We start from the raw sequence: 15,622 nt of genomic DNA on the forward strand, positions 1-15,622 counted from the left end.
AGCTTACAGTATATCACCACGCACAAAATAGCGGAGACATCAGGCTTTGTGAGCTACAGCTCTAGGAGAACTATGTGTTTTAAGGTCATACCTAAAATGGCTATTTCTGGCACCCAGGTGGAGTTCCAGGGCCAGTGAGCCACATCTGCTACAGCTTGTGGAGAGGAGCAGTGTATATAGCCTGCTGTCCCAAGGTTTTTCATTAGTAGATCAATTAATGGCCTAGGCCATGCATTGTGCTTTCATGCAGGCAATGCTCCTGTCCGTTCTTTCCTCCCTTTTTTCTTCCCTCCCTGTTTTTTAGAAGAGGCAGTAGCCAGCATACTCTTCTCCACTGTATGAGGGGATGCTGGGATGGCACTGCTGCTGAAGTACAGAACAGCTCATCTATGTACTGGAAATAATTTCATCCAAGCTGAAAACTGTAATGAGTACATAATGGGAGATAGCATTTGTTTTGTAAAACAATAAACTAAAAATTAAAAATAGTATCTTTTACATTTTATTTTTTACATTTAGGAAGCAACTGCTCACCTTTCATTCATTGCAGAAATGGCTGAGCTGGTTGTGAAGTAATGGGGAAAAGTAATCTGAGGGAGCTAATCTCAGTCACTATCCTAGTGTAGATACTCCTTGCTCGTGAAGCAGAGGTTTTAAAACATAAATTAGTACAAAAGAACTGCTGATAAACTTGACTTTTAAGAAAAGAGAAATTATTGAATAACTGACTAGCTATTGAAATGCTCGTTTTGTAATGAATTGCAACCTAGAATAGCAGTTTTATCATCCAGTGGGGAATAAAGCACTTTGCAAAAATGTCACTAAAAAGGAAAAAGTCTAAACTTAACACACTTTTACAAAGCCATATTCCTGTGTGTTGAATTTCGTTCGAGTTTTGTTATGGAATTCGGTATGGCATCTTTTATTGAATAGTAGTATTATTGATAGTGTGTTTTTTGATATATTCATTTCTACTAGATTTAATGAGCATTTTTTTCTCCAGAAAGCTTATTTACTAATTGCAATGCAAAGTGAAGCCAAAGTAAGAGAGGAAAGATATTTTTCTGTTCATCTGGTCTTTTACATTATTTTTCAGGACGAGAAGCTTTTGGTAGGAATTCTGTAAATCGCGTTTGCCCCATTTCACTTTCAACAATCAGCAGGATGAATATTTATGGTGAGACCTTACTGCACAGAGCTGTTGCTCATCAAGATGTAGACCTTGTGCGTAACATAATAAAAGCTGGTGGAAATGTCAATGTTCAGGATTATGCTGGTAAGTTGCAATTGTATTAAAATACTATTTTCAAAACAAGTATCTACCTATAGCTAATAAAAGTGCATATTATGAGTTTGTGCAGTGGACAAAACTGTCAGTTTGTGACTAGTCAGTAGATTATTAAATCTTTGTTGTTTTAACTTGGTAATTGTTCATGAGAAAATATATAGGCCTATGTATAAAAGTATATTAAAAAAGAAAATTTTGCGGAAAAAGTAAGCACTTAAAATATTACAGTGTTGCAATTAAGTTTACTTAGCCTTAATTCATCAATCCTGTGCATGCTTATCACAAAACAATCCCTTAATTAAATAATCAACATAGTGTTTTCTAGAGATTTTTTTTTTAGTCCATTTCAGTGGCCAGCTTGAGACACCAAGATTTAGGTTTTCCAGTTTAATATTTCAGGGACTCTGATTTTGCCCCTTGCATCTTAAAGGAAGTTGTAGCTTCGTAATTTAGCACTGCTTTGATTTTGTAAAGTTGTGAGTCCTTGGTGTTTTGCATTTTTACTTCGTCCTGGGCACCAAAAAAGAAGAATGACAAATAGTGGCCAGCTGTGAACATTTTGATTGAAGCAATTCACCTTATCCAGCTTCATGTGTGATACTCTGTGTCAATGACATTGCCACACCCTAAAGTATCAACTGATTGTTTCAAATGTAAGACTGTTGTTCCTTATTTTGCAGTTCCCCGTCTCATGCATTACACTCTGATAAACTTCCATAACAAAAGAGAAAATGGTTTCACAGATGGCTGGCTCATTTGGTAGAAAACTTTGATTTATTCTTAGAGTGTTTCCATCCTGTGCAGTGGCTAGGATTTCACAACTGTTCTGTGAGAACAAAAAAAATGTGTTCTGCAGTTAAAGGCTATTGCATAATGCAGGCATATAACAGACCAAAATTAAGGTAGAAATTCTCTGTCTTCTGGAATATATTGAGAGATGGATTGGGTCAGCAGCAAATTTCAGACTGTTACAGCATAGGACTCTGGCATTTGAGCTAACAGAGTTGACTTGCAATGTGTGTTAACTTGTGCTAGAGGTAGATGAGAAAATATTTTGTTGGGTTTCAGAGCCACCTGCTGACAACAGAGAAACGTTGATAGTGTGGGTTCAGCTGCAGCCCTCTGTGGTCAAGCGTACTAAAGTGCATGGGTTCTAGTTTTTGGCTGCAGCTGCTTCCTTTTTCTACCTTTGCACATTTTGTCAGGCCACTGTTTCTTCATCCCCCAGACTCTGGCTGCTAGTTCTTGCTGCAAAAGGAGCACAACTGCACAAAATGTGTTTTAGTTGAACTCCTTGAAGAGATGAGAGGCTGACCTGTCCCTACTTCTTTGTTTTTTAGTGAAGGAAGTGTAATCAGAAACAGGTGGAGTTGCCAGACCTGTGCCATTTTGAAATGCACTTTCATCTCACTCTTTTTTGGAGTAATTGTTCTGATTATTATATTCTGCCTCTGTGCCTTTTCTCTTCCTTTAAAGCCCTCCATCAGTGATTATCCATGTCTTAGCCTAGTATTTTTCCTTACTGCCGTGCCACAGTACTCTGCTTCAGTACCTTACTGAGTTCTTGGGTTCTTTTGTTTTGTTTTTTTTTTCCTTCTTTTTATTTCCTGGACATCAGCACACAGGATATGGATGGCATGGTGGAGATACTGCCTGTGCTCTCAGTTTGAGTCTTGATTCACAGCGCCTTGAGGGAGGTGAAAAAACGTTGCAAAGAAACTTGTGATTCTCCTTAGTCTGAAGCATGTGCAGTGTCCTTGGACAATCATGTTGCTAAACTCTAATGATTATCAATTGAACGTGTTGCAGGTTCAGTTTTTCAGGGGGTTATTAGTGTAGAGGATACTTTTTACTGAGGGAGAAATAGGTACTTTCCCCTAAGTGAACCTTTTTCATCCTCCCCTTAGCAGATTTCAAGCTTTTGATCCAGAATATGGAGTTACTAGAATTTCGTAATGAAATAGGCTCTATAAAATGCAAGTTAAATGTTTTACAGATAATACTGTTAAAAACCATTCATCTTGAAGCACTGTCAACATCAGGCAAAGTAGTTAAAAATTAGTATAGTTTCAAGCATTCAGGAACAAAGCTTAATAGCACAAAATATTTGGACAACCTGATGCAACATCCTGTGCCTGTAATAAACCCAATTCTGTATAAATATACAATATTCTGTGTTGGTTGGTGTATAAGAGAGCCTCAAGAGTTTCTCTTTCCAATGAAATTAAGATAATTTTTCTTAATGGGAGCAGAACACTCTTAATAAACCTAATTCACATATTAATTCACATATTTAGTATGTGAATTAGCCCTAGACAACCTTCTGATAATGGGAGATGGTTGAAGAGTAAGGCTGTCCATCAAAATGGTCTGCTGGAGGGCATGCTGGTTTGAGAGCTGGAAGATATGAAGTGGAAGATCCTCTGTCTTTTTCCCTTACTTTTCTCACCCTACAAAAAACAATTGTCACATAATGAATGTTTAAGGAGCTGATGCAAGGCTATGCTAAATCCAGTTCAAAGACTTACATTGCATCTTTGATTTTTCCTCAGTACCTCCTTCATGGAGTAGAATTGTTCTGTGGGTCATGAAGCTCATATCTTGGTTTATTCCATATAGCTGGGAATGGATATGGGATTTTAGTAAGGATTTTTCATTGCTTTCTTTGCAAACTCAAAACGTTCTTGGATAGTCTTAAAAAACATTTTTGTTTCGCAATAAAGACTCCAGGTCTTTACTTTGTCTCTTCTTTCTTACTTACCCTCTCCAGCATGGCTATGTAAATAAAAGAGTGTCATGAAAAATCATCCTCTTCTTAAAATAGCATATACGTTTTATGCAGGAGAAATTACTAAGATGTGGATGGAATAATTTTTATTCTCTTCTTTCATAACAGAACTATCAAATCTAAAACTAATATTGTTAGAGCAACACCTCGTTCTTCAGTAAGTCCACATTTTGACAAAAGAATGAGATCTCCCAACCCTTGTGACTTTTTCATAAACGTTTCTTCATACAACTTACTGTAAAATGCATCATTGTTCACCTTTTTAGTATACTTTCTGAAATATTTATCAAATAGACAACCTAAAACTGACATAAATTTTTTCTAAGTTATTTCACGCAAATGTGAAATATGGGTTTTTCTTTTTCATAGGCTGGACTGCACTACATAGAGCAAGTGTGGAAGGCTCTTATGGGATAGCAAATGAGCTTTTGAAAGCAGGAGCTGATGTTAATGCTAGAGGAAATGAACAAATAACACCTTTGCAAGATGCAGTTAAAGAAGGCCATTATAAGGTATATTCCAAATTGAACACAAGTTACGCTTTAGGAATAGAAATGACTGTTGTTGGGTCCTGAAGATCACATAATTTTTTTTTACCTGTGTATGATCTTTTTGGATTATGGGTAAATTCAGGAGCTTGCAAGTCCTTTCTGCCCAATTTCAGTTCAAACCATTCCATGCTTTACAAGATTTGTCCAAAAGCAGAAATTTATTGTTTTTCTAACTGTTTGGGCTGAAGGACTGAGGAATAGATTGCTACTGTTTAATACTACTTTTTTCGCTTATTTTATAATCACCTTGTAAAGTAATCTATGACCTGAGCAGTCTTCTGGAGATTTAATGACTTTTTTTCATGATTTAGTAAACGTGCATCTTCGGTGTGCAACCACAGCCATGCACATACATTTTTTGTGTATTAACACATAGCGTGGAGAATTACGAAGACATGGCTTTATATTTTGTATGATCTTAAACAGAAAGTCAACTGAATAGTCAATGTGAATTAATTATAAGGTTTATTGCCAAATGCTGTGGTTTCGTAAGCCTCTGTCTGAATTGTGGATCCTCTTTCAATCTGGCAGTGGTTGCCTCCACCTGTCAGTTTCTGCATGTTCGTAGGGTGGCCCAGATTTGTGTCAGAGTTCTGCATGTCTCTTTCACCTGCTTGCTGTTTCTTTCTCTAGAAGTGCACATACACTGCCTAATATTTATTGATTTCCAAGATTTCTTAAATTTTTTGTGGGGTGTAATAATTTTTGTCCCTAAACATTTCCTCTCTTTCTGGTTCACAACTGAGGTAAGACTTAATCTGTTTCTCCCCAAGTCTCACTAAGCAAAGAGGAAGGGTGGGCTTTTGGTTAATAATTTTCTCTGAAACTTGAGAGCCCCAAGCTTGATTTTCAGCTTGTGGATCACAGACTTTTGTGGGTTCATGAAATATTGCTGAGTTCTGTGAAAGTACCTGAGACACCATGTCCATGGTTATGCATGAAGGACTCTGCATCTCCGCAAGTAATGTTTAGGGTCAGCAACTTGAATGATATTGGAAGAACGCTGATCTCAGCTAGGTCACTTGGGGCACACCAACATCATTCAACACAGAGCTGTGTTAAAGTTAGGTGAGCTGGTATATCCACAGGGAATGGTACTACATGGTGGTGCTGTATTTACTCAGGAGCAGTATAGTTGTATTACTGCAGTGGTCTGTCAGACTTAATTTGTGTTGCTTCTGACTAGCAACACAATAGTGGTAGTGATTCAGTAATGTGACTTTTGGCAACATGATATTTGGAGCTGTTTCTTTCAAAGCTACCTTCTCTGTGGGAAGTTATTATTGTAGATTGGAAACACACCTTTTGACTGCTTTATCCCTTTATGCACCTGCAATATGGCAACTTTAATTTCTTATTTCAGAAAAATGGTAAGTATGTGAAAGAATTCCTAATAGTGCAGTGAAGGGGGAGAGCATACAAATATGATGTGTAGCTCAAGATCTCACTAAGGAAGAAGAGTTCTCAACATTACTTGTTGAAAAAATCCATAGATTTGGGACAACTTGTGAAACCCAAGAGGGTTTTTGCTGTGGATCAAACACTTTTTTATTTGCTCTGTTGTTAGGAGAATGTATGAATTGAGAAAACTTCACTAGCAATTTTCTTGGTAGCAATCTGCTTAGAAGTAATGAGAGACTTTAAATGCATGGGTGAAGGATGTGAGTCAGACTCAGTCTGAAATGATAACAGATGCTGAAGAGAGAAAGGCAGAGGTACAAGTAAAACCACACTAGTGCTGGAATAAGATTGCAGGGTTACCCACAGAAAGGAAATCATCAGATCGTAAATTTCCAAGGGCTTAAAAAAGCATTCTGCAAAGGTATGGAACATTTTGCTAAAGTGATAATTTCTTGAGTAACAACAGAATCAGATTTAATATTTGTACAGAAATCATGGTGTTGGTAAGACCATCTGAGTGGGTTTCATTTCACCAGATGTAAGTTGTACATCTGAAATAGCTGTCAAAGCTTCCCTTTGCAGTCACAAGAGTCGCAATAGGCCACCTAGAGTGCAATTTATTTTCTCCTGAAGTAGGTAGATATCCTAAATAGATAAGCTGACCTATACCCAGAAATCAACTGTTATTTTCCACCAATTAAGAGCTGCGGGGGGATGAATCCTACCCTGTATTTTGGGAGACCTTGGCTTAATGGCATCAGGTTAGTAACTGGAATGAATTTATAAAAATGAAAATAATAAGACTATAGGATAATGATGCATCTAGGGGAATACTTGGGGTATATTAACTAGAACAGAGGGGAATTATTTGTCATAGACCTTAGATTTGGTTTTAGTTGCTCATGTTGTTGAGTACCTGAGAGAGAAGCCTGTATAAGGAAGGAGTATGGAAAATACTGTCAGAAAAGAAACAATCTGAAAAACTTACTTTTCTAGATGGCAGAGTTATTACTTTGGTATGGAGCTGATCCCTTATTAAAAAATGAGATGGGAAGGTGTGCGTTAGAAGAAGCTTCTGACCCGTCTATGAGGAAACTGCTTAAAAGCTATGTAGCAAAATCCAGAAGAGATTCAGTATCAGGTAGGAGAGAATTATTCTGACATATCATCACCACTAAATGGAGAAATTCAGAACATCTATTGCACTATATTGCCTTAATTACTGCTAGTAATTCCATGGGCTTCAGTGTCTGATGCCTGAGTACCAGGGAGCACTCCTTATCTAGCACAGTTGCTGTACATTGGCAAAGTATTAAAGATAATGATGTCCAGCTTTTTCTTGGGCTGGAGCTACCTCTACATTTGAAATGAAGATGTGAAGCACAATAGTTGTTGCCTACCTAAATGTAAGATGGGCCATGGCTGGACTTGCTCATGGTTGAGGTATGGCTTAGAGCTAGGGACCTTATTGCAGCCTTTCTGTACTTAAAGGGGCCTTATAAGAAAGATGAGGACAAACTTTTTAGCAGGGCCTGTTGCAATGGGAGAAGGGGTAATGGTTTTAAACTAAAAGAGGGTAGATTCAGACTAGATATAAGGAAGAAATTTATGATGAAGGCCAAGGCCACAACTGGAGCTGAACTTGTCAAGGGACGCAAAGAATAATAAGGGCTTCTATAGGTATGTCAGCTAGAAAAGGCAGGTCAAAGAAAGTGTACCCCCCTGCCCCCCGATGAACATGACTGGCAAACTGGTAACAGTGGACAAGGGGAAGGCTGAGGTACTCAACAAGTTTTTTGCCTCAGTCTTCACCAGCAATCTCTCTTCCCACACCTCTCAAGTGCATGGACCACAAGACAAGGACTAGGGGAATGAACTCCCTCCCACGGTAAGTGAAGATCAGGTTTGCAACCACCTGAGGAACCTGAACATACATAAGCCTGTGGGACCTGACGAGATGCATCCCAGAGTCCTGAAGGAATTGGCTCATGTAGTCACCAAGCCACTCTCTGTGATATTTGAAAAGTCATAGCAGTGAGGTGAAGTCCCTGGTGACTGAAAAAAGTGACATATTCCACCCATTTTTAAAAAGTATAGAAAGGAGAACCCTGGGAGCTACTGACCTGTCAGCCTCACCTCTGTGCTTGGGAAGATCATGGAACAGATCCTCCTAGAAGCTAAGCTAAGGCACATGGAGGACAGGGAGGTGATTCGAGACAGCCAGTGTGGCTTCACCAAGGGCAAGTCTTGCCTGACCAACTATGCCTGACCTTGGCCTTCTGTGACGGAGTGACTACATCAGTGGACACGGGAAGAGCTATGGATGTCATCTGTCTGGACTTCTGTAAGGCCTTTGACATGGTCCCCCACAACATCCTTCTCTCTAAATTGGAAGGATAGGGATTTGATGGATGGACTGTTTGGTGGATGAGGAATGGGTTGGATGCTCACATCCAGAGAGTAGTGGTCAACGGCTCAATGTCCAGATGGAGATGAGTGATGAGTGGTGTCCCTCAGGATTCCATACTGGGACCAGTACTGTTTAATATCTTCATCAATGACATAGACAGTGGGATCGAGTGCACCCTCAGCAAGTTTGCAGGCGACACCAAGCTGAGTGGTGTGGTTGACATGCCTGAGGGACAGGATGCCATTCAGAGGGACGTGGGCAAACGTGAGAAGTGGGCCTGTGTGAACCTCATGAGGTTCAACAAGGCCAAGTGCAAGGTCCTGCACCTGGGTCAGGGGAACCCCCAGTATCAACACAGGCTGGGGGATGAAGAAACTGAGAGCAGCCCTGCGGAGAAGGACTTGGGAGTACTGGTGGATGAAAAGCTGGACATGAGCCAGCAATGTGCACTCGCAGCCCAGAAGGCCAACCGTATCCTGGGCTGCATCAAAAGCAGCGTGGCCAGCAGGTCGAGGGAGGTGATTCTGCCCCTCTGCTCTGCTCTGGTGAGACCCCACCTGGAGCACTGCATCCAGCTCTGGGGCCCTCAGCACAGGAGGGACATGGACCTATTGAGGCAGGTCCAGAGGAGGGCCACAAAAATGATCAGAGGGTTGGAACACCTCTGCTATGAGGACAGGCTGAGAGAGTTGGGTTTGTTCAGCCTGGAGAAGAGAAGGCTGCAGGGAGACCTTATTGCAGCCTTTCCATACTTCAAGGGGGCTTATAAGAAAGGTGGGACAGACTTTTTAGTAGGGCCTGTTGCAATAGGACAAGGGGTAATGAACTAAAAGTGGGTAGATTCAGACTAGATATAAGGAAGATATTTTTTATGATGAGGGTGGTGAAACACTGGAACAGGTTGCCCAGAGAGCTGGTAGATGCCCCATCCCTGGAAACATTCAAGGTCAGGTTGGACGGGTTTCTGAGCAACCTGATCTAGTGGAAGATGTCCCTGCCCATTGCAGGGGGGATGGACTAGATGACCTGTAAAGGTCCCTTCCAACCCAAACCATTCTATGATTCTGGTATTCTGTAAAGTTTAGAGTCAGGGCGGTAGGAGTAGGCAGGAGTTACAGGCTTCAAACATGAGTGGAAACAAGGTTAATGTTACTGTAACAGATTAGCTGACAGGGACTGCTGTATTTGGGAGGTCCCATGATCAGAGGTTAGGGCTGCAGCCACCAAAAGTCATCTAGATATTCTGACCCTTACAAAGATTGGTGAGCTAAAAATACATTCAAAACTATGGCTTGGATTAGAGTTTGGCTTTATCAGTGCTCAATAGCTGGGCCATTGGGCTTAATTTAGGACTAAGACTGTCAGGATCCAGTGGACTAACAGTGATCATAAGGCTAGGGTTAATATCTGGCATGCCAGATTCCCTGAAGTGGTGGAGAAAGAGTTGCCATTCTGTGAAATGCCTGTTAAATTTAAGGCTCATTCCAGTGTGGGTTGTTGGGTGAATCTTAGGGCTGCAGTTGGGGTTCATGTTGCAGTACAAAATAACGAAGAGTGATGAGCTAAATTTTTTTCAGTATGGTGTGGCTAGTCTAGGTTTAAGAACGTATTGGCCAGAAGTAAATGCGTAGAGTTGCATGGATTAAGTAAGTATATTGATATCTAGAGCAAGATCTTGGTAGCTGGTATACTCTTTTTATGCACAGAGGGTAGCTGGAAAGCTAAAGCAAAGCACCAGGAAGGCACTGAATTGGTGCTGGGGAATATCCCTGCCTGTTTTTACACCAATGACTTGGCTTTAGCTACTCCATCCCTTTCCCTGCCCAAATATGCTATACAGGGAAAGATGTAAGCTAGGCTATCATCCCACCATCACTGGCTTCAGAAAAGTCTCTTGGGGATCAGGGAAGCCTGTTAGGAGTTAGGGAGATGTAGTAGCTCCTCTAAGTTTCAAAAAGAATTGCTCAGGTCACTAATCTTCCAAAAAATTTGGACGCATAATGTCATAGTTTACTCTCACCTGTCCTGGTTTGTACAGGATGCCATCTGCAACAAAGATCAGACTCCAAGATTTTAATATATATTTTATATATTGATGTGTTTTAGCTTCTAATAAAACCCTTATGGCTTGATAATTTTTCTGAATAGCTAGATGTGATAAGTACTGCTACACACAAGATTGTGGACACAAGATGGTATATATGTAAAGTAAAGAATTATGGTCTCTTTTCAATTCTGGTTTCTTTCTGTCTTCCATTTTCATTTCAGGTGGAGACGATTCAAAGAATATGTTAAATACTCAAAGCATAGAGTTTACAAACCTGCACCAGGTACATCTTTACAGAGAATCCTGATGTTAATTTGATGCTGAACTGTTAGGGGCTTGCTCGTAGTCTTCAGTAAACTAAAGCAGATGACTGTTTCTGAAATGTGTCTCAAAACCAGCACATAATGTACTTAGATGCTTCATCCCCAGCCGGGACTGAAACAGGGTGACATTCAATGTTATGCCAGTTCTTTGGCAAGCAGTTGCTGGTGCTTACTGGTGCTTGGGATAAGCTGCAGCCTCATGAAGATGCAAGACAAAGGCAGACAGCTGCCTCTCGTGGACAGTGGCTCTTGCTGGGTTTTTGCAAGTGCTGCAGAGGTAATTTACAACAAGCACAGTACACCAGCGCCTCTTTGTACTTGCAGAAACCTGACTGAAACTGCAAGATGTTGTCTGGCTTGTAGCAGTAGGAGAGCTGCTTCTTGCCTCTGTGTAGTAGGTTGTGTTGGGTTTCGATAGGAGAGGGTTAGGGAGCCACTGTGTTGCACAGGGGTTGCACGGTTACGCTACGAGACCTCGGTAAGATGTGGGAGCTAGTGCCTCACATGAAGACAAGACACCATGATCAGTCACTTGGGTCATAGTTTGTTTGCATATAGCACAACAGCTTTTGGCATTAAAAGCTGTACTCTCCTCCTCTCGTTCTGTCCCCTTTGAACAATGATAACTGGTAATATCTGAAACATATACTGCAGTGTGCACAGGCACTTTATTCTTGCTTCCTGAAGTTTTATGTCATTATGATAACTCTCCTTGTCACTCACAGTAGCGCAGTCTACGGTGTCCTTAGAAATGTTATGCTATAACAGCATCCATGGTGTATAGTTTTAGATTATACTTTAAAACATTAGTTGATTGATGAAGGATATTCTGCGAGTAGAAGGTGTTGTAAATATTTAATTGGGAAAACCTATTACTTGGCTGTGTAACTTATGAGTTCAGTAGTTATGTGAGTTGTCATGATGTTTGTGTTCTGGTTCTATCTCCAGATATGAAGTAATCAACAGGATAATTCTAGTTATTCATTGGCCTTTGGAGCAGTTTTGTTGTGAGATTGCCATGAGTTAACTCTGTGTGCTTTTGCTGTGTTACTTCCCTGTCTTTATAAATTCCTAGAATCATTGCAGACAGGTTTGCCAGAAATGTGAAACTGTTGCTCTGGTATATGATGACAGAAGCAATGTAGTTTTAATTCTTTAAAGGCAGAGCACTAATTCAAAACCAGCTCAATTTTCAGAGATAAAGCACTTCAGTAATATTTATCATTGGATTTCACCCATTAATTTTTACACTTTTATCCACATATTTCTTAGTTCCTTAATTTCTTTGTCCTGCTGTCTTAAAAAGCTGCACAGGCAGAGGAAATCAGTTAATTTTATAATAGCACAGTTTTCTTTTAGTATATAATAAAGCAATTTATCAGAAAATGAAATTAAGTATATGGCCTGTTTTGTAGTTAGAATTAAATGCAGATGGTGCAGTTCGACATGATAATACTAAAGCATCAAAGGAAGTTTTGCTAGAAATGAGCAAAGCAGAAAAACAAATTTGGTGAAATACACAAAAAATAAAGTTCTTCAGGATTCTGAAGGCAGAAAACCAAATGAAAAAAAAATACAAGTTCGAAAAAGACAAATAGGCCGGCTATTCTTATAGCAGAGGCTACAGCTAAGAGTAAAACTATTCAGAAATAATGTCTCATGTTAGATGGACTTCATGTTTAGGTCCACTTACAAACCAAGGAAGAGTTAAATTACAGAAAACGTGTTTCCCTACTACTACAGTAGTAGTTTGAGTGACAGGAATCTAAATACCGATATGAGAATACCTTCACAACAAATTATTTCTTTGCAAAACTTGACAAATCAAGTTAATCTGATGTTGATGGAAACAAAATTAATGGATCAGCTCTAGGTTTAAAACTCTTTTTGCCTTTGTTTGAACTGATTTCCTTACAGACAGATGAGTCAGAAGAAGTGCCTGCAAATCTTAGGGATTCAAACAGCAGGGACACATTGCGACAGACTATTGTAAATGAGGTGCAAAACATTTGTACTAATATATCTGAACATGGAACCAGCTGCACTCAACAAACACTTCAAGCAAATGCAGAAGCACTGCTAGCACATGAGCTTTTAGCAGCTACTAATGGAGAAGGTGTTTCTGGAAGTCCTTATAATTCTACAAGTGGTGTACTAAGCACCATTGAACAAAAGGCTCCACAGCCAGAGAAAGGAGGGAAGATCCTGCTTAATGCAGAAGAAAGTGTTGAAGGATGTCAGATTGAAACTGAAAATGCTGGTAGTTTACAGATTGAGCCTGTAGCTTTACAGCTCCGTGAAAAGGACACACTTCAAATAAGACAAAAGAGAGAGGATCTTCAGGAGACCAACTCAAAAACAGATTTGCATTTCCGTGTTGATGCAGACAAGAAGTCTCCTTGTTCATTTGAGATTGCGGAAAATATGCAGAAAGAAACCTCGCAGAAAGCAGGTGCCATGTTTTGTTTGAAAATAATTGTTTTATTAGTTTGTTGTAAGCATTCTGTGCATTTTCTAAAAAAAAAAACCCCAGCTGTTGGTCTCCAGAGAATATATTTTGCCATAAATAAATAGCAGAGACATGGAATGTGTTGTGGTACAGTCCACTATGCCAGATTAACTAGTTAGTAATTTTTTCTTTGTATTTTTGCGGGCTGTTTTATATTGAAGTCCCCGTTGTATTTACCAAAATGTGACTGAAATGGTCATTAAAATAATTAGAATTAAATTCTTAAGTACCATATGTTTTTTAATACCTCAGAACCAATAAAGGTCGTATTTTCACAAAAGAATCTTTGAATTGTTTTGGATTCAATCTCAGTACATTAACATACAGTGAATAGTGGATAAAGGATTTATTATGTTAATATATTTTCAAAAATTGAGTGAGTTAATGCAGGTATTTTTTAATCTAGACTAGGTGGTGATTTTGACATTCATTTTAATATCAGTTATATTTTCTGAAATTACTGAGTATTATGCCATAAATACTATTAAGTTCTTCTGTTAAACCAACAGATGAAGGAGTGTTTGCTGAAGTAAGTGGAACAGAAGGCACTGAAAAAAATGGAGAAGAAGGAAATGCAAAGACCAATGTGCTTTCACAGTTTACTGAAACAGAAGAAGTCCAAGCTAAAAGAGTAAGATTAGACCCTCAGGAGACAAGGCAGAAATCAGCGTCTTATTCCAGTAGCAGCAAAAACAAGCTTTCATCTAATCAATTACAATTCAGTCAAGGATCAGAACAGCAAACATCCAAGAAATCAGGTGAAAAATTAATAATATTTTATAAAAACAGTGGAGTATTTTTCCTGACATACACGAAGAAGGCTTTTTGTAATACATGAGGGAAAGTTTGGAAAAATATATGTAGCATGTTGAGCAAATACTCTAGTGAGTTCCAAATACTTGAAATATTTCCAGAACGTCTGTATTCCGCTTTACAGAATGCACGTACTTACTCTGTTTTGTTTATGTTACATTCATCAGTTTTTCAGCTTTGTGGTTGAAGGAATGCAGGATCATAATAGAGACCTTAAAATAACATTAAATTGATCCTCATGTTACATCCATGTTAACGACGTTACATAAGTGGTAGTTTAAAATAATACTAAATTGGTCCTCAGGTAACTATTTTACATTATCACAGATCAAAGAAAACCTGGCTCTTCATATATTTGGCACACATATATCCGCTTATATTTTAGACTATATCCTCATCAGGCACAAATCAGCATAGGCTCTGATTGTGCTGGTACATTTGGTTTTAGCTGTAGTATAGAAGCAAACCTGCTTATATGAGGATACGTATCTAGCGGCCCCCCAGTGGTTATATGCTCTTCTGCCTGCACATACAGCTTTCTGTTTATCAGTTTCATCCCATGTCTAAGATGTACATTTATCTCGTAGCCTTACCATCGTAAAAAAAAAAAAACCAACTGATTACTCATCATTACCCCCAGGTATTTTTCATTTACTTCCTTTTTTGTAAAGCTGGCAGTCATCTTGTGTACTTTGGTTCTTTCTGAAACCAGAGAACCATAGCACTCAAGACCTACTAAAAAAACAAAACCTGTAGTTCAGATGGGATCCCTCCTCTCTTAAAACTTTTAAATGTAATATACCTGGACTGCTGATTCGAAAATGTTTATCCTATCATTTGGCATTCTCCTTAACTTCTGTTGAAATGAAAAGAACTGTGTCATTAGATAGTAGGAATTTCTTGTGTAGCTTTGCCCTGATACGGAATAGAGTATTTGTCTTTTCTGATTATCTTAGACAATTCTGTCATTTCTCTTTAGTAAGGGTTTGGGAATTATTTTTTCTGGTTTTGATAGATTTTAAAATAGTATCTTCTTAGGACCTTAGCTGTCTGTGACTATCTCCCTGTATTCTTTTGTTTTCCACAGCGGTGTCCTTCAACTCCTTATTTATATTTGCTACCATTGAGTTCCCATTTTTTCATTTCTCATTTACTGTTGCTCTCTAATTCCCTTCCTAAGCCAGGCTAGTCTTCGAATCGGTGCAGCTTTTCATCTTGAGTTTGGGACATGTTGTGAAATACTTCCTAGCTATTATTCATATTTTTCTGCTGACATTTTTTCTTCAAACTGTTTTTTGTTTATAATTGTTTCCAGCTCTGTGAAACTTTCCCTTTCAAATAACTACTATGTCAGTGTAAATGTATGCTTACATACATAGGAAAAGGTGTTTTTTATACATACAGGTTTATAGAAATATGTGTGAATGTATGTGTGTTTGTGTGTGGATATAACATTTGATTTATTTTTTCCAAGTGTGTGCAGCAAAAAATT

General features: G+C 38.9%; 1 protein-coding gene across 1 annotated transcript in view; it reads left to right on the forward strand.

Annotated features, from left to right (window-relative positions):
• The window catches only part of ANKRD31 (ankyrin repeat domain 31), a gene marked incomplete at both ends in the record, with an annotated part of 68,503 nt that overhangs the window by 20,809 nt on the left and 32,072 nt on the right, over window positions 1–15,622 (forward strand). Inside the window, 6 exons of the mRNA XM_082335399.1 lie at window positions 1,097–1,276; window positions 4,446–4,588; window positions 7,025–7,169; window positions 10,707–10,768; window positions 12,726–13,260; window positions 13,827–14,075. Coding sequence (XP_082191525.1) covers window positions 1,097–1,276; window positions 4,446–4,588; window positions 7,025–7,169; window positions 10,707–10,768; window positions 12,726–13,260; window positions 13,827–14,075 — 1,314 coding nt within the window. The remainder of the gene's footprint in view (window positions 1–1,096; window positions 1,277–4,445; window positions 4,589–7,024; window positions 7,170–10,706; window positions 10,769–12,725; window positions 13,261–13,826; window positions 14,076–15,622) is intronic.

This window comes from Platalea leucorodia (assembly GCF_965183815.1).
Source record: "Platalea leucorodia genome assembly, chromosome: Z".
Classification (NCBI taxonomy): domain Eukaryota; kingdom Metazoa; phylum Chordata; class Aves; order Pelecaniformes; family Threskiornithidae; genus Platalea; species Platalea leucorodia.